This window comes from Oncorhynchus gorbuscha, linkage group LG05 (genome assembly GCF_021184085.1).
Source record: "Oncorhynchus gorbuscha isolate QuinsamMale2020 ecotype Even-year linkage group LG05, OgorEven_v1.0, whole genome shotgun sequence".
Lineage (NCBI taxonomy): Eukaryota > Metazoa > Chordata > Actinopteri > Salmoniformes > Salmonidae > Oncorhynchus > Oncorhynchus gorbuscha.
In genome coordinates this window covers 26,234,965-26,259,723 of record NC_060177.1, presented here as the reverse complement: position 1 = coordinate 26,259,723, position 24,759 = coordinate 26,234,965, and the positions used below count along the sequence as shown (strand labels likewise).

Genomic DNA, 24,759 nt, shown 5'->3' with positions numbered 1-24,759 from the left:
TTTATCACTATGCTCTTGTTGTGATAGTACATTTATAAACTGCTAGGTCATTTTCCAGAGTGATGGCCAGGCAGGACAATGCTCTGGGCCTGGTACAGGGTTAGTGTCAACCACCAAAGGCATGCTGTACCATGTTTACGAAGGTTATTGTTTTTCCCTGTTGAAATGTTTTCTTCTGAAATGTGGTCCTTCTGTAGCTCAGTTGGTAGAGCATGGCGCTTGTAACGCCAGGGTAGTGGGTTCGATTCCCGGGACCACCCATACGTAGAATGTATGCACACATGACTGTAAGTCGCTTTGGATAAAAGCGTCTGCTAAATGGCATATATTATATTATTATATTCTTGATGTATATAAGGAGAGCCTATGAGTATAGCCTATAAGTGAAAGGCATTTTACAATTTTGAAAATTGACCATCTTCCTTACACTTTGAAAAGGAGGAGCTGTAACTTTGCTGTATTTAAACTTGTCTTTTAGAATTCTGAAAGAGCTTCATGTACAGTAAATCTGCTGACTTTTTTGCAAGCTCTCTCATGCTGTGAGATTACGAACAGCCTTTCAAGAAGGGACTCGTCTCACCTCCTCAACCTCCCCTCTCTCATTTCTCTTCTCTCTCTACACAGAATCAGTGTATGACCTTCTCCCCAAAGAGCTGCAGCTGCCATCCTCTACTCAGCAAAACCCAGCAGCAGCCATGAGCCAGAAGAGCGGTGGAGAGGCAGTTCCTCCTCCCTCAGCTGCCCTTGACTCAGGTAAGCCCCTCCTCCTCTACCCCCTCTTCTCTTCTGCCTCCATGGTAACAGTGAGCAGTGCTGGTAATGGTTCCATCCTGTTTCCTGGAGTCAACCCTTCTTTAGGCTACCTGCAAGACCACTTCCAACTACATTAGGGGTAGGCAGCACACAGTCTGTACCTGTAGGCTTACACCTGCATGTAGAGAGTACAGCCAATATGCAAGGAGCAGCTGCTGAAGACCGGAGTTATGAGGCCTTATTGCCCTCTCCCTTGGGCGTCCTGTGGCCCTCAGCAAACATACTGCACGCAATGCCAGCCAGCCATCCCTGGGCCCTGGGGGCTTGCTCATGTCTCTGAAGACTGTGAACAGTTCTAACTGTGAGTGATGGGAACGACCTGTTCCTGTTTTTTTGTTTTGGTGTGCATTATCCCCTGGGTTTTACACAGAGATAATTATTGCAGACATGCACAACTATGAGTACCTTTTATATCATGATCTGTTGCTGGTTGCTATAAACCTCACAGCTCAGATGTAATCAGCTCCAGCTGCAGCCCCTTTTAGTATCCCAATCAGAGGGCTAGACTGAAAATGAGATGTAGTAAAGCATTGCCTTGTTTTGTGCTGAAACAATGATTCTATACAGGGACTGTAGGATCCAAACATCTCTTTATAACACAGGCCTACAGGTTGCAAGCAGATCAGAAAGGCCTCTATTAATCTGCTTTAGAGTAGACATTTTTAAATGTTTTCCCATAAGGGCGTAGGGGCTGTAACACACAATCAGAGAGGGCATTCTTGCTCTCCATAGAAATCCAAATTCATGATCCTAGCTCAACAATTGGCTATACGGATTGCACTGTTTTCAGTGGTTGGGTTATGCCAAAAAAAAGTCATGCCTACAGTCCCTGCTGGGAACACTGTGCCTTGCAGTTGGAGTCTAAGGAAACCCTCTTCATTCCATGCCATTAGAGGACACCCCTGATTCTTTCGGGGCACACAAGACCTACAGTCCCCATCTTCTTGGGCTGTCTGAATGATCTTCAATACGGCAGTCTGTCTTTTTGGGGTCCACTAAATCATGAAAAGATAAATGTACCCAATTAATTGACAATAGCAATTGGCTCTCAGTCTGTTATTGTACATTTGTGAAGATAAATGTTATAAAAATGCAAACCATCTCTCTTTGGGACAAGTCAGAAGCCGGGTACAAAACCATTTCGGTACTGCTCACAAAATCATTGTTTGAGATCCAAAAATGTGAAGTAATTCAGTGATATCTCTTTGCAAAATTCCAGAAATATCACTAACTGTTTACTTATGTGTTTTGCAGCTATTTTGCTTAACCAGTTACTGCCACACCATTAGTTCAAGTAGTATCTTCTGACACCATGCATCAGTCTGTGTAAGGCTAAATAGTACATCTCGTACACTACAGTACTTCCACATAAGGAATCCAGAAAATCACTGAAACTAGTGTTTGCAACTGTAGGCCTAAATGTTAATTAACCCAATATCATATTCAAAGGAAGAGAAAAAATATAAAACAAAACACCTTTTTCTGGTTAAATCTGTCACAACCTGAACGTTCAAAATGCAATTCACTTTAGCTCTTTTTACTCTGCCCCTTACCAAAGTGCCCCGGTTTAGAGTGAGTTTCAGTAGAACCAGAAGTCTGTTGCCTTCGGACATCAGTGCTTCAATGCAGCCAATGCAGCCCTCAGACAAGGCGGGACAAACTGGCTGTAGCTGGAGGAAGGTGAAGTATTTTTCAGTTTACATGAAATTTAATTTGGGACTGTAGATTTTACTGCAAATTGGCCTTACTTCTTCTGGCTATCTCTTCTTTTACCCTTTTTTTTGTGAACTTTATTTTGTACCCCAAATCTTTGGAATCAAGTATTGAAAAAATACTTTGACATTTAAAATGTCGGTTTCTATTAGTTCTCTGTCAAATGAGGACAACGCTTTAATTTTAGGCTGTTCAGCAGTTCAGGTTAGTTTATTTTGGTCACACCAGACAATTTTGCCCATCGCTTTGGCTCTTTGTTAAAGTAGTTTCTCCCTCCCCGTATCCCTGCACAGCCTTCCTCCACTTGCCACCATATAGCTCTCTGCTGAAGCATCTCTGCCTTTTTACACCTTTACTGTTCTGTGCTGTTACTGTACTTTGCAAGGCGGGTGCATGCTGGCTGTGATATTACCCTACACCCATCACCCATCCGTGGCCTGCCCTGCTACTTTTTATAGCTTGGCCTGGCTGTCACCACATCCCTGATGCCAGTGTGCTTACTGTTTAGCTCTATACGGCTGCACACTTCCATGTTCCTGTTCCTATCCCTGTTCTTATCCCTGTCCTGCCACCCCTGCCTGTAACCTTAAGGCTTCATTACCTTTGTCCTGTTTGTCCCCTCCCCTGACCACTCTTCTTTGAGATATGGCTGAATGGAGATGCAGCATCACTACAGGTTGACTTCAGCTGTTGTGTAGGAATGTTGGCTGTTTCTAGTCAACTCTGGCCATACAAAATTCATATTGCTTTTACTTTGCTGATTAGCTCTCCCTTTTTTTCTAATTGATGTAACATGTTATTGATTTCCATCTAGAAGTTGGAAATGGGCATGAATTATTTGTTGTCTAAGGTCAACTTTCTTCCTTGCCTTTCAGTCAGTCTATATAGTACTAATGCCAGGCCATTTAAGGGAGGTCATTTCAAGTAGTGCACTTCACAAGAGAGTCTGTTTTTCCGTTTTAAGTAGGTAATTGCAGTGGGAGTCTTTTTATAGGTGAACACCCATTAGAGAGGGAAATGACCTTATGTGACTTTTGCCCATAATTTCATTCAGTTCATCTTTAGGAATGTTTGTTCTGTTCAGACCTTACCATCCCAGCCACTCCGTCTCCTGCTTCCTCCCACCCATGCTAAAGGGTCCAAGTTTGCTTGTGCCAACTTAGCTTCTGCATGAGTTTAAAGTGGAAATGCATTTTATTTTACAAGCTCCAAAATGACACTCAGCCTGTACATTGAACAGCACCTGATCAATATCAGAATCCACACCTCAGCAATATATTGACAAGTGAACATACTCCACAAAGCCTTTGAAATGTTCTTCCTTTCTTTGTTTCAATAATATTCAGCAAATGCACAAAGTGGATTGCTTTTTTGTTGATGGGATATAAGTTGTTTTGCTATTAATGAACTTAACTTTGCATTTTAGCCCCAGAGGCATCGTGGTGGGTTGTGTGGCTGTCTTTCTATCAGTAGTGAAGACGTTTAGTCCCAAGGGCTCTTAACCCTTCAAAATACACCCAGGGTGTTGAGTAGGTCCGTCTAAACGTTTAGACTTCTTATTATTTTCATTTACTGCATTTACAGTTTTTTGTATTGTATTGCAACTGAGTTTTTGATGTCAGTTTTGTTTCTTTAATTCTGCATTTAAATGGTAGTGGAACACAGTGTGGAGTTAAAGGGGTATTTAACTAAATATATATCTTCTTCATATTCATCATCTCCAGCACCACCCCAACATCGACATATGCAAAAATTGTGCATTTCTGTGTTTTGTAGTAAAACATATCAAGATATGGTTTTCCAATGACATCAACCAATTGGTAGATAATGTCTACAAATGTGTCAATTGTACAATGCACAACGATGATGTCATTGGAAACACTTATATTCCTCTTTTTTTTTACTACAAAACATAGAAACTCACCATTTTCGCATTTGTTGATGTTGGGGTGGTGCTGGAGATGATGAATATCACGTTGGGGGAAAATGGTTCCTTCAAGGGTTTAAGGGTAACAAAAAGCAGAACTTTGGCTTGGATGGAACATGCAATGGTCCCATAGTTGGAGGCATGGGTCTTCGGTAATGTGTTTACAATAAGAGCAAATGTTCTATGTTTATTTGAAAATGTATTAAGTCTATGCTGTAATACACCTTGAATCCTATTGCCTCCATCTGCTGGGGCCGTGCAATAATCACATTGGTTTTAAGAGCATGGTGATTTGCAGCCACTTTCAGCATTTTTTGTGAAGTGGAAATTGGTAGGGTTTGTGGAAAGAATAGCCTACATATATTGAATGATACTACAGGTACTATTCATACCCCTTGACTTATTACACATTTTGTTGTGTTAAAGCCTGAGTTCAAAATGTATCAAATATTTTTTTTCTCTCAACCATCTACACACAATACCACATATTGACTAAATGAAAATGTGTATTTAAACATTTTAGCAAATTTATTGAAAATGAAATACAGAAATATTACATTTACATAAGTATTCAGACCTTTGAGTCAAAACTTTCTAGAAACACCTTTGGCAGCGATTAAAGCTGTGTCTTTCTTGGTAAGTCTCTAAGAACGGTCAACACCTGAATTGTGCAACATTTGACAAATGTTTTATTATTATAAATTATTTTACATCTTTTTTTTAAAGCACTGTCAAATTGGTTGTTGATCATTGCAAGACAACCATTTTCAGGTCTTGCCGTAGATTTAAGTAAAAACTCTGCCACTTGGGAACATTCACTGTCTTCTTGTTAAGCAACTCCAGTGTAGATTTGGCTTTGTGTTTTAGGTTATTGTCTTGCTGGAATGTGAATGAATCTCCCAGTGTCTGATGGAAAGCAGACTGAACCAGCTTTTCCTTTAGGATTTTGCCTATGCTTAGCTCCATTCCATTATATTTTTTTATCCTGAACCCCCCCCCAAGTCCTTAATGATTACAAGCATATCCATAACATGATGAAGTCACCACTATGCTAAAATATGGAGAGTGGTACTCAGTAATACTCAGTATGATTTCACTCAGTATTTGCACAGCTTTTCCTCCTACATTAGCTGCAGTGAAATGTCTCCACACATCAAATAGTGCCTGTGGCATTTTCCTGTAAAGATTAGGGGGAAAAAGAGTTTAAAAAACAAATACAATTCCATGTACAGATAAATAGTTAAGCAGTTAGATTAAACAACTCCTTTGTAAGATAAATGTTTTAAAATGTATGGAAACAGGTGAATTAACACTCCTTAGTTAGCAGGCACAAGCAAGCTAAAACCCACATGGTAGCAAAAACTAACTAGCAGAAATTAACAAGTTAAAAATTATTTAAACACGCATTTCTGTAGGCTACTATTTACTAGTTAACAAAAAATAATGTAACTACAATGTTGTTGATCATCCTCAGGTTTTGCCTATCACAGCCATTAAACTCTTTAACTGTTTAAATGTCACCATTGGCCTCATGGTGACATCCCTTAGCAGTTTCCTTACTTTCCGACAACTGAGGAAGGGCACCTGTAACTTTGTGGTGACTGGGTGTATTGAAACACCATCCAAAGTGTAATTAATAGTGTAATTAATAACTTCACCATGCTCAAAGGGATATTAAATGTCTGCTTTTTTAAATACTTTTTTCCCCTTCTTTGCGAGCATTGGAAAACCTCCCTGGTCTTTATGGTTGAATCTGTGTTTGAAATTCACTGCTCGACTGAGTGACCTTACAGATAATTGTATATGTGGGGTACATATTCAAAAATCATGTTAAACACTATTATTGCACACCGAGTGAGTCCATGCAACTTATTATGTGACTTGTTAAGCACATTTTTACTTCTGAAGTTATTTAAGCTTGCCATAACAAAGAGGTTGTAAAAATGTGAAAAAAATAATTCCACTTTGACCTTATTGGGTATCGTGTGTAGGTCAGTGACAAATCTCAGGTAAGCGATTTTAAATTCAGGCTGTAACACAACAAAATGTAGAAAAAATCTACCATGTGAATACTTTCTGAAGGCACTATATAAAATGTGTTCATAATACACACCATTTTATGTATGAAGTTTTCTAGCTTCAACCTATCTGTACTTTGTTCCTCTGGATATCTCTGTACCAAACCTCCTCAGAGTAATTATACAGGAAGCCTTCAACCCTTTGTCCTCCATCTCCCTTTGACTATTGAATTGAAATGCATTTCGTTAACCATAGTATTATGCACAAACGGAGCAGGTGATGACTCAAAATTCAAACAAGAAATGAATCCTAAGTCAGCCATTTTGGTGGTTATAGCTGTCCTATTGGCCAGCTGTCTTTTTCTTTTAGAATGGATGGGCTCCTATTGAACAGGATGTCTTCATTAGTACCTGTGGCTCAGCATTTCAAGGTTATCAGATGTACTGTGCTGTTTGCAGGTATAATAGTTTGTCAAGATCAAAAGGTTTAAAACCAGGCAATGCTTAACGAGGGCCAGTTTCCTGGACTGAGATTAAGCCTATTCCTGGATTAAAAAGAATCTCCAATGAAAGTGCTTTTTAGTCCAGAAATAGACTTAACTTGACGTGATGATGACCAAAGACACATTAGGCTTTAAAGAGGTTAAACAACAACGGGTTAAAAGGTGTCTGTGATAAATTCCTCTTTCTGTGGCCAGGTGCCTTTCTCCTGTGATAAATCAGACTTCCTGATTTTAAATGATTTATACCCTGGATAAAGAGATGCAGCAGTGCTCTCCTCCGTCCTCCCTGTAGGTGTCTCTGGGTTTTCTCTTCTTTAAGACCTGGCTACATTTTAAACAAACAATCAGCCAGCCTTGCTTGTTTAAACTAGAAGGCCAATGGGGGTGTGGTAGAGGGAGAGACTGAGAGGGAGATTCTATCCAACAGTTCTACTGCTCCACTGCACAGGCCAAAAACAGAGGGATTTCATTCTCTCCCGCAGCGTTTGCTGTCCTGCTGTTTATTACACGGTTGTCTTTAGTTTCATTACACTCAAAGCAGGGCAACTCATTTTCAGATGAGAAAAAAATACATTTCCTCCCTCCTCTGGACAGACAGCAGGACATAAAAGGGCAGTTGTTTGAAATGTGTACACAACTCACGGATGGGACCATTTACTCAGGCATATTTGCCAATGTACAGTAGTCTACAGAAACCTTTTAGGCCATATAAATAAGTCAGGAGGGAGCAGAGTAAGAGCTGTGAACCTTTACAAAGCTGGAGGGGTTTACTGGACTGGGTTTCTTTGAGGCCTTTGTTTCTCCAGTTTCTGTGAGTGTTTTTAAGAGTGTGGTGAGAGGGCGCTCAAAGTGGCTGCAAATCATTCACTGTGGTTCCAATCTTAGCAGGGCCTGTATGTTTCTCATGTTTGTTACGCTTCCTAAAATCTGCATGAACAGCACATCATGAAATGTGTTTCAAAGGAAAGCTTCATATTTAGATGTTCTACTTGACATCATTTTGTAATGAACTAAACCATCAGCATTTCAAAACCACTGTTCTGTTATGTTTATTCTTGTTTTTAAACTGATTTTCATTTGAAATGACATGATTGTGAAAATGGAACTAGTTATTTTGCAACCTAGGATCTGCATGTGGGGTCTGTGGGAGGAAGGTTACAGCTGCCATGGGGAACAAATTGCTGTCTTGCTGCCATGGGGAACAAATTGCTGTCTTGCTGGATCCCAATCTAACTAAAATGATTCCTGTCTCTTGAATAAAATAATATATAATCTATTGGATAAAATAGCTGCTCCCAACCATCTGCAATCAGGTGGAAGTTGTTTGTCTGTTCACTAGATTGTATGGATTTCTGCAAACAGAAGCAATGTGCTGTATGTTTTGAAAGCATTCTTGTTCATCAGAGCATAAATGGATGTATGGCTTTATACATTTCTTCTGTTTATCATGGCAACTCTACAATAAGTACAATCAGTTTAGCCACTAAAATTAATTAGAGAAAAATAAAAAACTATTAAAGCTCAATTGTGCTCCATATTGTGGCATGGTTCCTACATATGATTGCATTTGGAATGGGCAAAGTGAGCGAGTTTGTGGGTGGAATGTAAAGTGACTGGAATTTCTTCATAGACAATGCACCACATTGGCTTGTAATGAGTCATAGATATCTGGAATTCTTCCAATTACCAACAAAAAGCTATCTTATTTTTCAGTCATAAGCACTGTAGTTACTTTTTTTGAGCGAAGTGTAACCTAGTTGCACCGCTTTTTATGTTTTATTTGTTTTTATTAACATGTTGAATTCACAGTATCGATAAAGGTTTTACAAATTAGGATAGCTTGTCTGCCTGTCCTCTCACTCCTCTCCCTTCTCCTGCAACAGTCTTCAGGATTTCACCTCCATGCTCCGACCTCAGCCCAGGGCTAAGCCCTTAGGCCACCAAGGCTTCCATTTCTTCCATCATATCATCTCTAGTATACTGTCAAGTATTGCGTGTTTGTAATGCTTTGGATTTCTTACCATGGGAGTGTCATGAGCTTTCTCCAACTCCATGTTTTTCTTGCCCTTTTATGCCAGGGACAAGCCCTACACTAGCCAAACAATCCAGTTTGTTTTCACAAAAGTGGAAGATGACTATCTACCATGCAGCATCTACCATTTCACTTGCTTGAAGCTGCACTCTACTGTACCCTGCATTGAGGGCCTGATAACTAGGAATGCTTTTGAAATGTATTTAACATTTGCTGCCATTTTCAACCCTCGCTAAGGTTTCCTAAAGTGTTTTTAGGAGGACTTTCAGAAAAATATATTGATCAGGAATAGAACGAGACCCTTGAATGACTGTTCCATTTTCACAAATACGTTTTGTTCAACGTAGTTTTTAAAAAATTTGAAATTACATTTGAATGTTCAGCTCTTATTGCTCATTCGCTGTCTCGTTTTTATTCCAGGAAGTTCCCTCTGAAGCAGGGAGTGTCTGCATATAAAATGGTCTGCAGTTCTCTGCTTCATAGGTCAGAAGCTTGTTTATTTTGTCTCTGTGGCTACGTTCAGTCCCAACTAAATTGTTTGAACCTGTATGAGAAAAAGCTCTATTTGGCACGCATCATCTTACACACCAGATAATCTTCATTTCATTTGAACATCCCTCTACGTGTAGATTTCCCAGTTAATTTCTGTTTATGGCAAATGCTATTCAAAATCAAGTCCCAGTGTCACTGAAAGATGGCGCGAGAATTGGATTACTGCACGTTCTGGGGAACTATTGTTTTTGCAGATTGAATTAGAAACTCTAAGTATCCATTTCAGATCATTAGATATACATGTCAGTAGATTCATGACTTTTAATTTAAATCATGTCCTGTAATAGGACTCTTTCCCACTTTGTTTTGTTTTGTCAGAACACGTGTACACACATACTCACCTACACACACTCACTCATCATGATGCAATAAAAGAAAAGTGAAAATTATAATTGGATGATCAAAGAAAGCAAAAAAAAACGAGAAAACAATCATGCACAAATTTCGCTGCTTGAATGGGACTGCTAGCCAATGCTGGTCGGGATGCCTTTATTTACTGTCCAATTGTATACACTGTAGATGCCACCACCGTCTCCTCTTCTATGACCATGGGAGGCCCTCGCAGTGCTTTTCCCACCTCTTCCAGCTCCATCGTGCACTCCACTACTTCAGCCACCGACCAGACCTCTGCTCATACCGGCATCGCCGCTCCAGACGAAGGTGTAAGTAGCAGAGCGGTGGCCGAGATGCTTGGAGCCGAGGGCGGGACTGGCAACAGTGGGAGTGCTGGTGGCGGCAGGGCTGGCGGAGAGAAAGGAGGAGGGGCAGGATCCCTAGGTGGAGGAGGAAGAGGGGGGGCATCCCAGGAGGCCCAGCAGCACCACCAGATGACCCCCTCCAAGCGGCGGACGGTGCTGAACATCTCGCCTCCACCCGAGGACCTGTTTGACGACAGCCGCATGTCCTGCCAGGAGGATCAGCTCCAGGACTCCGAGCAGAGCAACAGCATCTGGATGGATGACTCCGCCTCCAACTTCAGCATCGTCAGCTCCAGCTCCTACAACGACAACACAGAGGTGCCCCGGAAGTCCCGCAAGCGCACCCCCCGCCAGCGACCCGGGCCCAAGCCTGCCTCGGCCGAGGAGGCCAGCATGGACGTGTTTGATGCAGACAGTGCCAAAGGGCCTCACTTTGTGCTCTCACAGCTGGGCTCAGACAGCAAGGCCTGTACCAAAGGAAGGTGGGTGCCCCTGGATCTCTTTTACAGTGAAATTAGCCCATGTGGAAATCTATCTAGCCTACCATTTACTTCCTTTTAGTCTGCAGAGGTAACTTTCCGGTTCTTTTACATCTTTGAGATGTGGCTCTACGGACTTTGTGGTTAAGTTTCAGTTCTCAGTTTGAATCTTGTCTGGAGCACAGAATGGAAATACATTAAGAAAAGTTAAATGTCAGAGAAAGTGATTAATTAATTGAAAAACACTGATCGACTTGAAATTAGCAGTGGCCATTTACAACTACTATTGAATGGACATCTCAACAGAACTGTTCATTCTTTATCTTACCTGATTTTGAAGAGGTTTATCTAAATTAGCTCCATACTTATTCCCATTGTTATGAGGTGTAAAACCACTATACCACAAGCGGAAATCGTACCAAACCACTGGCTGAACATTTGTCTGTGCTTGAAGAAGAGCTGGCAGATCAGAGGCTAGGGAGGGGCAGGATACCACCGCACCAACAATGGTCAGCCATGGTGAATCACACTGAGCCTCTTTAAAAAGCGCCGAGAAAGCAGAGCAGATTAAATATACCGATAAATCTGAATCCCCTAAGAGGTTCTGATGGACCCTGCTTAGTAGTGGGCCTCCAAACTCTGCATTGCTCACTAGTGTCACTGGGAAACCATGGCAGCTATTTGGGGATCCCTCACTCGTCCCCTGCTGCTCTCTAGTTCCAAATACCCCCTATGCTCCTCCACCATACACACATACTGACTCTCCCCCCACACACACACACACACACACACACAGATATTTGCTGGTGGGTTCACAGCTTGGCTGGAACTTTGATAGTAAGTGGATGGTCTCCAAGTCCTGTCAAGTTCTCTTCCACTGAGAGGAAGCTTGGTGCCAACAGTGGAGCTGATCTTCCCTCCCCTTTACATAAACGAACACAAGGTGGAGCTGATCTTCCCTCCCCTTACATAAACGAACACAAGGTGGAGCTGATCTTCCCTCCCCTTACATAAATGAACACAAGGTGGAGCTGATCTTCCCTCCCCTTACATAAACGAACACAAGGTGGAGCGGAGAGGAGGCGTGGGGGGTGAGGGTTGCTGCCACTGTCACCCAACGCCAGGTTGTGCGGCCCTCCGTCCCCATTGATTACAAGGACACAGGCAGGGTTAGGGTTAGCAGGGGACAGTGCTGTGAATGAGTGAAAGGAAACAATCCCCTGCATTAAATATAAGTAAGCGTATTGTAGTCAATGTTAGTGTTGCATGTTTCAATGTAGGTTGTTTAGGAGTTGTTGGGCTTACACAGTACCTAACCAGTCTGTCTTGCAGTTCGGCAGATGGCTCCCAAACAACCCATCAGAAAGGTGGGACCCTAGTGAGCCAGTTCCCCCAGAAGAGTGAGGGCAAGGAGCTGAAGATCCTGGTCCAGCCTGAGACCCAGCACAGAGCCCGCTACCTGACTGAGGGCAGCAGGGGGTCGGTGAAGGACCGCACTCAGCAGGGCTTCCCCACCCTAAAGGTACGCCTTAAACCAGGACCAGGGTGTGGCCTCTAGGGCTTTTTGTGGACGGTCAGTGCCCCATACACGGGTCACTGTTTTGACTCTACCCCTTTACCTGTCCTTCATCAACCTGCTCCATACTCATTGTTACAGAACACCTCTACATTGGATGCTTAAGTCAGCCTGTGACGGTCACTGAATCACTATGTAGAAACTTGTGTAAGAAGTGATGCAATGTATCAACCCCACAGTATTTTCTTTTTATGAAATAAGGTTTTCTAGCTATATGTTCCAACGCACCTTGGAAGGCAGCACTCGGGTGGTAGAGCATGGCGCTTGCAACGCCAGGATAGTGGGTTACATTCCCAGAAATGAATGACTAAATCGCTTTGGATAAATGTGCCTGCTAAATGCAATATATTATATAACCTACATAAAAACAACAGATTTTCCTGTCCACCGAGAAAAGAGGTAACTAATCATTATTCTCTTGGAAGTGATTACAACAGCAAATCGTGACTTTATTTGCATTTCTTTGTCATATCTCTGTATCAACAATGCTATTCACAATGTATTGCATATTTCAGATGTTTTACTCTCAAAGTAGACAGCAAAACAGGCAGTTGTGCAGGGACAGTTCTGTTGTCATGGAATTATCATCTTGCTAAGCAGGAAGCTGGCACTGGTCTTTCACTTGTTCACTTTTGTATGTTATTTCACCTGCACCCTTTTGGCTCTTGTGAAAACTATCACTTGCACAATACATTGAACGCTCAATTCTCTAGTGACTTACAAAAATAGGTAGAGTTGACTTTGGCGCAGCTGTGTTATTTTATGATCTGTGTTCTTTGTTTCCTTCTTGTCCTCAGCTGGAGGGTGTGAATGAGGCAGTGGTGCTGCAGGTGTTTGTGGGTAATGACGCTGGGCGTGTAAAGCCACATGGGTTCTACCAGGCCTGCAGGGTGACGGGGCGCAACACCACAGCCTGCAAGGAGGTGGACATCGAGGGCACTACTGTCATTGAAGTGTCCCTGGACCCCAGCAATAATATGACCCTGGCGTATGTATCTGCTTATTGCCATGGCTGTTGCAATTCTGTAAAATCAGACATACTGGAGACTGCTCCTCTTAGTCATCCTCCAATGGGAGTGTGTTGGGGGCTGTTGCAGCCGCTGGGGCCTTGGTCAGCAGGCCTGCTTGCCAGTCTAACAGCTGTGCTGTGTGTGTCTCTCTGCAGGGTGGACTGCGTGGGGATCCTAAAGCTGCGTAACGCTGATGTGGAAGCTCGTATCGGGGTGGCCGGCTCCAAAAAGAAGAGCACGCGTGCCAGGCTGGTGTTTCGGGTCAACATCCCCAGGCCGGACGGCTCGGTGCTCACGTTACAGACACCGTCGTCCCCCATCCTGTGCAGTGAGTGGCTTTAGGTTATTCGTAGCATTTGCTCACCGGAGTTCTCTTAGGAACTCTGTTGAGCTGAGAGGTGACGCACGTCACCAGGGGATTATGGGGAGGGATAATAAGTTCATTCAGGGGGTTGGTGGACAGGAGGAAACTGAAGAGGAGCTTGGGGCAGGACAAGGACAAGGATGTCAATAATGGTCTCCATTGGGAGCCGTTACAGTCAACATTTGACTGGATAGTCTTATGAGCATTTGTAATATAGGTTTGTTTTATTGTTTTCATCTCGTTTTTAAGTTTCAAGCTGAAGACTTGGACACTTTGAAGAGTTGATTCAGTCTAGAAGTTCCATTTCTAATGTGTTATGTATGCTTAGCAGATCATTTTCTAATTTAAGTACATTTTCAGAGACCATGTATATAGACTCTCTTCAGCTTCACGTGTTCCTCCCGTTGTGGGCATAGGGTGTGGCTGTGAGTGGCAAAAACAGGAAAGACTGCTCTGGGGTATAAGAAGTTCTATTTGTCGGTGGTTTTAGAAGCAGAACTCCAAAAAAAACGAGGGAGAGAAAGAAAGGGGGAAGAAAGAGGTGTGGACTTCTATTGTTTACAATGCCAGAGTGCAATCCGTCCAAGCGAAAATCTGGCCAGAAAATATAAAATCTAAATCTCCAGTGGCGTCTGTCTGTCTGTGTGTGTTGTGCTGTGGAGTGGGGTGGTGAGAGTGAGGAAGGCCTGTGAAAACTGGGGAGGGAGGAGGAGTGGGAGGAGTCAGCTTGTTGTTTATAGAAACTTGGGCATTTCTATTTGCCTGTGAGAAAGGGGGACTGCAAAGACAGTGTCAAGTTTACCTATATTCCAGTCATTTTACTGTCTGTTAAGGATCATATACTGTAAAATAACAATCACATGCACCCCATTTTTTAAAACACTAGCCCAGCTCACATTTTTCCTGGCAAAGCAATTAAGCACAATTACTATTTCACAAGATTACACGTGTGCCTTCCAAGAAATCACAAGGCACTCTTGAGCAATTGGTTTAAGCTTTTCTGTCGGCTTCCCCTGGTTCCTCTGAGAAGGCCAGCAGTTCTGTACTCGTGACAAAATATTAGTTAAAGAAGCTAGGTCAAGCAGAACTCAGAGCCTGACGGTCTGTTGGTGTCCTGTCTACAGCCCAGCCTGCAGGGGTGCCTGAGATTCTGAAGAAGTCCCTCCATAGTTGCTCGGTGAGGGGCGATGAGGAGGTCTTCATCATTGGGAAGAACTTCCTCAAGGACACCAAGGTCATATTCCAGGAAAATGTGTCAGGTAGGCAGGCCTACACAACCTATTATTGTCTGAAATCCATGTCATTACAGTATATGAATAATGAATAACATTTATATATATTATTTGACCTACCATACTAATGAAACCGTTCATCGTTTTCCCCCTAAGATGAGAAGTCTTGGAAGGCAGAGGCTGAAATTGACATGGAGCTGTTTCACCAGGTAAATAAGCTTATTCTCTGCTTATTGTGGTCCTAGAATGAGTCATGCTAATGATTTAACGGGGTGATTAGATAACGACAGCCATTAGGGATTTGTAGGTTCAGATGTAATCATCTTAAATTGTTAATCACTCAGGGAGGTGAATGGCCTCATTGTTTTGTCACCTAATTACTGTGAGCCACGGTGGTAAGTGTGTCTCAACAGTCCTGCATAAACCTTTGCCCTTGGGAGCCAGAGGGTCAGAGCTTCGTTAGCTAAGCCTCCATCAGTTGTCTGAGCCCTGAGGTGTTAGATGTCTTTCACGTTATTCACAATTTGTAACCAGGCAAACTATTTAAATCACCGCCACACCTTTTACTAGTCAGCAAAGTTAGAAAGGTGATGCGTGTTTGAACTAGTTGGTGACGTACGGAGTCTCCAGTTCGTCGTCTGTGCCAGGATTATGTCCGTTGTGGCTATGTCTCTCTTTCAACTCTACATTGTGCTGACATGGCTTGATAATTTAAACAAAGTAATTTTGCGATTGCACATGTTTAAGACTGGATGTTGACACGTTTATCACATGACTTGATGTATGTAATTATAAGACTGGGGCTACTATACATTTTTGTTTGCTAAGTGGATTTGTCTGTTATGCGTTTCCCCTCAGAATCACTTGATTGTGAAGGTTCCTCCATACCAGAACCCAGCCATCGTGTCTACGGTGTGTGTAGGGATCTACGTGGTGACCAATGCTGGCCGATCCCACGACGTGCAGCCTTTTACATACACTCCAGAACCAGGTCTGTGATAAGTCCATGTTATTTTTTACACCTCATGCGCCACATTAGGAGCCAAAACAACATTTCCTCAGAGCATGTCTTCAGCCAGTGTAAATTACAACCATTACTCTACCACCACTACTGGATTAGGTGGATATATCTTCTAGCCTGCTCTAAATTTACCATTTCAGTCCTTGGTACAGGAAGCCATATCCACTCGAGAACAGGGGGGTATTTGTCTCCTCCTTTTTTCTCTCACATCACTTCCAGTCGTTAAAACGTCCTTTGGGCACTGTGGCACGAACTATCAATGAGCGAGCAGGAAGTGACAGAGAAAGGAACTAAAACAATGAAACAAAACATGGAAGTGTAGATGATCCATCTAAAAAAAAAAAAATACCCTTCTAAATACAGTATGTACTAAACATGATACGGCCCCATACTGCCCAATAGGGCAGCGCCCTATACAAAACAGTCAAGTCATACATATTTATTACTTATTGTTTTTCACTCTATACAGTAACATTTCATATTAAATGTTTGTATATCAACACCTGACATGCAGACGAGGGAGAATGAGACTGGGTATGAAGAATAAGGTCATCTGATTTGCATGTCCTTAACTCAACCTACTTATCTGTGTATGTCTCAGTGGACATATCTGTGAAGAAAGAAGTTCCATCTCCAGGCAAGCCCTGCCCTTTTGATCAACGGATGAAAGGTGTAGTATATCTCTACCATGCTGTACATGCTGTATCGTGTGTTCTTGTTTGTAATGCATAGGTGTGTGTGTGGGGGGGGGGTCAATGTATTCCTGTATCTTGGCTTTCAGTATGACAAAATTTTAACATTGTCATTCACGCACCTACAGTAATTGATGGTGCCTTGATGCCCCCAATGTTGCCTCTTGTGAAGAGAGAAGAGGTCACTCCAATGGAGGTCTCCAGCAACCTCCCTTCTGCTGGCATTTTCAAGGTAAAAGCTCTACAGATGCATTCCCAGCCTTGGCTGTGATAATGCCTCATTAAATGGTAGAATCATATCCATATGAACCATATTGATCTTTCTCCCAATATATATAAAAAAACTAGCAGGTGTCATCTTTTTTTTGTATTCTCAGCGAACCCCCGATGTCATGTGTTCGGTCCAGCAGACGCTGGACATGAGTTCCAACCTTCCCCCCAACAACAGCCCATTCTCCAACTCCTTGCCGCGGTCTGCCAGTGACCCTGATGAATCCCAAACAGCAGTCTTCAACAGTGCAGAGGCCCTGAGCACCATACAGAAGCAGGACATTGCTCCCACCAACTCCTTCCCCTTGCCTGCAGACTCTCTACTCCAACCTGGGCCTCAGCAGTTCCTCCTGGAGCCCAGAGAGGGGCTGGGGCAGGACAGGGCCAGCAACAACGCTGGGGCGGTAGGGAGGCTCAGTCAACAAGTGGAGGCTCCTCAACCTGCCCCCCAGCAACACCAGCTGCCCATATTCCCCCCAGACGAGGTGGCTCAACTGGAACAAGCAGTGAGACAACTGCAGGCCAAAGGGTACTGCAGCCAGCAGCAACAGCGACAACAGCAACAGATTCAACAACAACAAATTCAGCAACAACAGCAGCAACAACAACAGCAGCAACAAATTCAGCAACAACAGCAGCAGCAACAAATTCAGCAACAACAGCAACAACAAATTCAGCAACAGCAACTACAGCAACAACAGATTCAACAACAACAAATTCAGCAACAACAGCAAATTCAACAGCAACAAATTCAACAGCAACAAATTCAACACCAGCAGCAGCAACAGCAAGTATTGGAGAACCTGCAGCAGCAGCTGTTTCAGTCACAGATCCCCATGCAATGTGGCATATTCCAGGGCGGTTCTCGAGGTGAGAACACTGAACAGCAGGGTTCCCAGCAGGGCATGGTGCAGAACCATGGTTCCCTCTTTCAGCAGGCCCAACAGCAGCAGCAACAACAACAGAAACAGCAGCAGCAAGCAGCACTCTTTCAGCAAGCCAATGAGATCCTCTCCATTCAGACCAACTTCCTCCATCAGACCCCTTCTCATCCCTCTCCACCCCTCTTTCATAACCCCAACCCCCTGGCTGAGGCACAGGACCCACAGGGGGCACTGTTCCACACTCAGAAGGCCTCTCCCACCCAGGAGCAGGTCCAGGCAACCCTCTTCCAGAACACCCTGACAGTGTTGAGTAGGACCAGCCTCTCCCCAGAGCAGCCCCCCTCTACCGCCAACCTGTTCCTCCCCCAGAGTACCCTGCCCGGGCAGCTTTCCGCTAGCGGTAGCCAGCAGCAGCAGCTGGCCTTCCTCAGTGCCCTGCAGACCTCTGCCACTGAGCCCCAGTCAGTGTTCCAGGCTCAGACCCAGCTTTCCCCCATCCAGCAGGGGACCCCCATGGAGCAGCAGCAGCCCTCCCAGCCTCAGCCCCAGCCTCAGCCACCTCAGCAGAACTCCATGTTTCAGAACATCTCCCCTCATCCACCTGCAAACACTCTCTCTCAGACCCAGCAGCAGCAGGCCAGCCTACTGTTTTGCAGCAACCCCCTCTCCACTCCAGAGCAGGCCCCCAGTCTGCTGTTCAGCGGCCAGGGCCAGATGCCCCCCATGAGCAGCAGCAGCCTGAACTCTCAGGAGCCCCAAAACTCCTCCATGCTGTTTTCTCAGGCCAGCATGGTGACTGTTAGCCAGCAGGAATCCTCTGAGCCCATGGCCTTCCAGGACCAGAGCCAGGTGGTGGGGAACCCCTCAGAGCCTCGCCAGCAGGGCCTGTTCCAAGAGCAGCAGCCCATGCAACTGATCACCAGCTCCAACAACGGCCCAGAGCAGCCCGTCTCCCTCTTCATGCCCCAATCCAACATGGCTGCCCTGCAGGGTTGCATGGCTGCCCAGGAGCTCCCGCAAACGGGCATCTTCAGCACCCAGAATGGGGTGGCAGGTCTGCAGACCACCACCTCCTCCCCTGTGCAGCAGCCAGGGTCTCTGTTCCAGACAGCAGTCAGTGGGACCCTCAACCAGCCCAGCGAGGCCCAGCAGCCAGGCCTCTTCCTCTTTGGGATTCAGAATGGTAAGGATACATGATTAAGATTTCTGTTCTTTTATTAAATGTCAGCTTTTTTAATATGCTCCAGAAAACATTATGCCATTGTTTGGTTTTCGATAACATTTAACATTTCATGTGGCATGTAGTCAGTGACTACCCCTTTCTTCCCCATACAGAGTGTGGCCAGCTGATAACCTCTCCTGGAACCACTCTGTCTGATCAGATCATTGCCATCAGTCAGTCTGGTCAGAACCAGAGAGAGAGCGAGGCCCAGATCCAGTCGCTGCTCAACCAGTCCATGTCTGAGTCAGGGAGCATGCAGAACAGCATGACCGCCTCCCAGAACATGGAGAAGATAGATGACCTACTTGTCAGCCTGCAGGAGCAGGGCAACAACCTCACTCGCTCCTACTAGGCCTGCTATAGGTTTCAGGTGAATGCTCATCTCTATATAAACATTTTAAAAGTTTGGTTTGCCAATGTGTTTAAAACGGTTGCACTTTACATTTACATTACATTTAAGTCATTTAGCAGATGCTCTTATCCAGAGCGACTTACAAATTGGTGCATTCACCTTATGACATCCAGTGGAACAGCCACTTTACAATAGTGCATCTAAATCTTTTAAGGGGGGGGGGTGAGAAGGATTACTTTATCCTATCCTAGGTATTCCTTAAAAAGGTGGGGTTTCAACTTTTGTTGTTCAGTTTAAACGTTTTTATGGTATCTCAGAAAGCAGGATTAACCATTTTGAATTCTAGTTCAAATTTTAATCACTGTCTACTGTTTACATCCTGTCTTTAAACATGTAATTGCCCCTCCCTTTAGGAGCCCCGAAGACCCCCAGTGTGGACCCCCATTACAGACGGCAGAAGACCCCAGTGTGGACCCCATTACAGATGGCAGAAGAATGGAAACAAATTCAACAGTATGGGCTCTTGTCCAAACTCCAAGTTACATGTAAGCCTCAGCGGCCTTCTTCTCCAAGGACAGTCTTCATGTGTAGATGATCCACAGTGGCGCCGAGCGGGGTACCAGTCCGCCACTGCATCTAAACCTGGACCTCAAAATAGGACATAGGTTGTAGTCACCCCATAACTGCAGTGTGGTCAATGTATCTGACAGCTAGTCGCCTCCAGCTGTTATTGAAACATGACACTATGTAATGTTTGGCTAACTCATCAGTTCTCAGAGCAGCACTTTGCGGTGTGGTTTTATAAGGATGGCTAGCACAGCATTCTATCTTCTCCAGGACCAGAGTGTGGGCTCACAATTGTTTATAACGCATTGTTGTCCTTTTTATACGATATTAAAAGTATTTTAGGAAATAGCAAAAGAAAATATACAATTTGTGAAAAACAAACCTTTAAGATATTTTGACATTGGTTCTTTCAGCACTTTACGATGCTTTCCTTTTGTGACCATTTCCTCATTAAGTTGGCCCATGCATTCACTCGTCAGCTGTTTATCTCTCCTGCTGTTTACTGGATGTACAGCTCGACTACTTTATTACTCCTGCATGTGTGTTGAGTTATGGCTTTAGTTTTTTATTGCTCCTTTCATGAAACACCCGTTTATCTTATTGGCAGCCATCTTCCCATTACCCATTCCTGAGAATAACTCCAACTATTTAAGTACTACACCATGGATTTCTTTCCCTGATTAGACTCTGGAGTACGAGAGATGCTCTAGATTAGAGTCAATGTGGATCAAGAAAAAATAAAATAATTCAGCCTTTAAATCATTAATTTCCACTCTACATAATTAAATAATAGGCCTACAGTTTGAATAAATCATAACCATATATGCGTACCATATACCAGTGCGCACGGTTGTCTGATTGATGTAATTAAAGAGTATATTGTTATTTGTATCATTCTATGGCAAGTGTAGATAATGTGTTGTTTTTTAGTGATGTCTCCATGGCAGATGTTTGTATTAGCTCACGTCTGGCACGCACGAACTAGACTTATCTATAGATCAGAGAGGAGTTTTCCGTATGTTTGTCTTACTGTAAAACAGCAACTCTCTTGCCTACAGTGGGCCACCCCAGGACCTGAGTCAAGGCCTCAAGTCACAGCCTCCTTTTTCGTCTTCATGAATGGCCAGTTTTATGGCTCATAGTGATTGGTGTGTTCATATTTGTCGTTTGAGACTAGCCATGTTTTGACAGGGAGAAAATGGTGAAAGTGACTGGAGCAGTTATTTGTTTTGCCTTGACCATGAATGGTGGTTTGTAGTTGAATTATTAGTGTCAGGCGTGATATACAGATGTAGGATCTTAATTTGATCACTCTTTTGTTGCTGAGAATTTTCCTGCACCTCAAGAAATACAAACTTGGAGTTTTTCTTTATATATATATATATTTAGTACTTTTTACCCCCAATTTCGTGATATCCAATTGGTAGTTGGTCTTGTACCATCGCTGCAACTCCTGTACAAACTCGGGAGAGGTGAAGGTCGAGAGTCATGCGTCCTCCGAAACTTGACCCTGCCAAGCCGCACTGCTTCTTGACACACTGCTCGCTTGATCCGGAAGCCAGCCGCACCAATGTGTCGGAGGACACACTGTACAGCTGGCGACCAAAGTCAGCGTACATGCGCCCGGCCCGCCACAAGGAGTCGCTAGAGCGCGATGGGACAAGGACATTGTGCGCCGCACCATGGGTCTCCCAGTCATGGCCAGCTGTGACACAGCCTGGGATCGAACCCGGGTCAGTAGTGACACCTCAAGCGCTGCAATGCTGTGCCTCTCGGGAGGCATGTGTATTTGAGTTTTGAAAAGGTTTCTAAAGTTTGTATTTTCGACATTGACATTTCAGACTTGATTTACCCTAATGAAAAATGCATCAACCCCTACAAAAATGTCCATTAATTATAATCCACAGAATAATTCACATTTCCTGTTGCTGCAGGATCATTTTTCTGCTGTTGCAAACTGGTTCAAATTAAGATCCCACACCTGTACTGCTGCCAAACTGGTTTGTGCTTTTATTCTTTACATGTGAGTATTGGGCTGAAGTGGAGCCAACAGTAAGATTGTGTCTTGTTTTTAGTCTGAATCTGAGTATACGCATGAACAAGGGGCTGGTCTCTAATGACAACAAGAACAGCTTAGTTGAGTGCCTCCATCTTTCTCTCTTATTGTTGTCGTCTGTTAGTGTGTGTTCTTAACATCATTACCTTTTTATTCACTTTAAAAACAAGAAGATTTTTAAAATGGAGAGTATTTAAACTATTTTTAGTAATGTGATTGGTGGGGCCCCATATTCCCCATCCCAGAGCTTGAGCTGTGTTCTTTTAGATATTTAAAGGGACCCTACTCATGAAGAATGAACCGTTAAGTTGCTTTAGAGAAAAGAGCTGTCTGTGATTGGCTTTCTTCAACTCTTGTGAAAAACTAGTACTTTTGTTTCCAATAGTCACGAGTATTTATGTGAATTTTTTATAAGATTTACAAATATTTTATCATATCTTTTTTACTGGTGTAGTTCTAATACATCTTTTCAGAAATCATATCTAATTTATTTGTTTTTTTTTGTCTTTAGATATTGTGTCCCACAATCATCTTTGTCCTACAAATGACTTGATGTACATGTTTGGTTCTGATTTAACTCCATAATTGTATTAATATTAGTTATGTGGATTTGGCCCTTCCCCACCTGTTGAAACTGTAATTGGCAGTGTTCTTGTGTGACATATCTGTCAGTGAAGCTTATCTTCTCCTTCTGAGGACAGGGATACAACTTTATGGTTGAGGGAGTTCAAATGTACCATGTACACTACGAGTCACATGTACTTTCCTGTGCATTGTTTTCCTCCTTAGATAGATTTCTGTTCATATGCCAGGTTGAGATCAATTGTACAGTATGTTTGTCCAAAGTTGATAGTTTAAGTGAAACCCTTGTGATATAATTTGTGAAACATTGAACCTGTACTGTCACATCTACAACTTATTTCACCTCTTGAATAAGGAAAGTGTAGGAAGTTATTGGACAACTATGCCAGTTATAAAGCCATACAGACAGATAAAACGGCATCTATTAAATATTTGTTAATAGGGTTTACAAAAAACTCCAAACGCAGAATGTGTTTGTTACCTCAACCCGAGCAGGTTGCTAATCAGGCCACCTTACTCAACATTGGACCAATTACAATGATAAAGTACATTCTTTATATATAGTATACATACAATATTTTGGCAGCAGCGTGTTAATGTTTTGTGTTATGAATACACAATAAGCATATTGAGGGGGAAAAAATACCTATTTTCAAATGTAACCAATGAATATCCCAAATAGTTTGAGCTTTGACAAAAGAGGAGGGCTATTTGGTTCTGAGGCTACATGTTTTACATTGATGACGACATGAGTCTTTGTAATTGAGTGGCGACCTAAAAATGAACTACTTTTCCTACTCAACCAATGACTACAGAAATGCAGAGGTCACCTTGAAAGTTATATTTTTACCATATTTGCACCCAGACTAACCAATGATTTATGACATCACAGTGTACAGCAAATATATTTTAGAAGTATTGCTCAGTACATTGGATGATATACTTGTGCCTTGACAAACTTTTATAGTAGAGACCAGATTTATCTTGTACCAGTGTTGCCTGATTTATTCACCGCTGTGACACTTGTCAGTGGTTATTAGCCCTTGATAACTAGTATCTTGCAAGCCATACAACTTGTGTGCTTCTAATGCCGTACAGAGATGAGTGACCAGATAAATGTATAGTGTTGTGCAATTTGTTGTGCATCTGATTTTATTTTCACGAAAATGTTAATTGCATTTGTTGTTTAACGTCGTTGCAATTGAAGTTTTGTCTCAAACTGCTATGCAGCTTGATTCAATGTAAATGTATATCTGTTACTTTTTTAATATAGATTTGATCTATCTAGCCACTCTTGATTGTTCATTGCAAAGGGGAAACAATAACGAAATATTGTAATTCTGTTAATTATTTATGTATCTTTTTGAAATAGTATTGATACTGTGTGCCACCGGGATTTATTTTTATGATTGGGCTTACGTCAGTCAAGACGAACACAAATTTCACCTAATTCAAACAAACTTTTCATTCAGAATTTTTATCACGGGTGTTTTGTTTATATTGTAATTGTCATCAGTTAGTCTGTTCACACACTTCTGTTTGTGTCCCCTTAACCTGTCAGGCTTTGGTTTGATGTGAAAGTCTGCTTTATTTCCATGAGGGGTTTTTTCTGTTGGGGATAGTAGTGAACCTGTATATAGCATTGACAGGTTATAGGTATGGGGAGTGCATATCACCTATGTGTTTTTACCTACCATGTGAACAACCGGGAAATATTACCTTTGAAAAAATGAATCGATATAAATGTATTTTTGCTTTTGTTGGGGCATTTGTATACTCTTGCAATTATATTTATGTAAACCTGCTGGTATCTATATTAATAAAGATAGATGATACGTTTTCCTTTGTCAAGTTAATTTCCACATCCTCTGTTTGGTTTTGGTAAGATTTTTGTATTGATCAACTTTTGTTTTTGCTCAGGACAGACACAAAGACGCCATGAATTAACCATACCGTGAAAGATTGGAAATGACAAAATCACAAGCACGTGAATTGAATTACGTTTGAAGAGTAACATAACTAATCATCAATCAAATGCATCATGGCCTTACCCTAGTTGTCCATCTGAAACATGTTTTAACATAAGAAAAGGAGGAAAGCGAGGGAAGTCAAAAGGGAAAACATGCTTGCATGCTCAGAAACCAGATGAATATGGTCACATATTCACATGTATTTTAATATTGTGATTAGAGGTTA

General features: G+C 42.7%; 1 protein-coding gene across 5 annotated transcripts in view; it reads left to right on the top strand.

The window, feature by feature from the left end:
- The window catches only part of LOC124035749 (nuclear factor of activated T-cells 5-like), a 62,207-nt gene extending 40,792 nt beyond the window's left edge, over window positions 1-21,415 (top strand). The window contains exons 1-15 of one of the 5 annotated variants that reach the window (XM_046349391.1): window positions 623-753; window positions 2,372-2,493; window positions 9,427-9,489; window positions 10,078-10,738; window positions 12,068-12,257; window positions 13,109-13,299; window positions 13,477-13,649; window positions 14,810-14,944; window positions 15,074-15,126; window positions 15,776-15,908; window positions 16,540-16,608; window positions 16,759-16,862; window positions 17,008-18,967; window positions 19,120-19,376; window positions 19,772-21,415. In XM_046349391.1, the coding sequence (XP_046205347.1) occupies window positions 10,101-10,738; window positions 12,068-12,257; window positions 13,109-13,299; window positions 13,477-13,649; window positions 14,810-14,944; window positions 15,074-15,126; window positions 15,776-15,908; window positions 16,540-16,608; window positions 16,759-16,862; window positions 17,008-18,967; window positions 19,120-19,358 (3,885 nt within the window). In that variant the 5' untranslated portion in view covers window positions 623-753; window positions 2,372-2,493; window positions 9,427-9,489; window positions 10,078-10,100 and the 3' untranslated portion in view covers window positions 19,359-19,376; window positions 19,772-21,415. Of the gene's footprint in view, window positions 1-622; window positions 754-784; window positions 1,115-2,371; window positions 2,494-9,426; window positions 9,490-10,077; window positions 10,739-12,067; window positions 12,258-13,108; window positions 13,300-13,476; window positions 13,650-14,809; window positions 14,945-15,073; window positions 15,127-15,775; window positions 15,909-16,539; window positions 16,609-16,758; window positions 16,863-17,007; window positions 18,968-19,119; window positions 19,377-19,771 lie in introns of those variants that run through there. The other 4 variants (XM_046349392.1, XM_046349390.1, XM_046349388.1 and 1 more) reach the window with 4 other exon arrangements.
- Window positions 21,416-24,759: the final 3,344 nt, after the last annotated feature.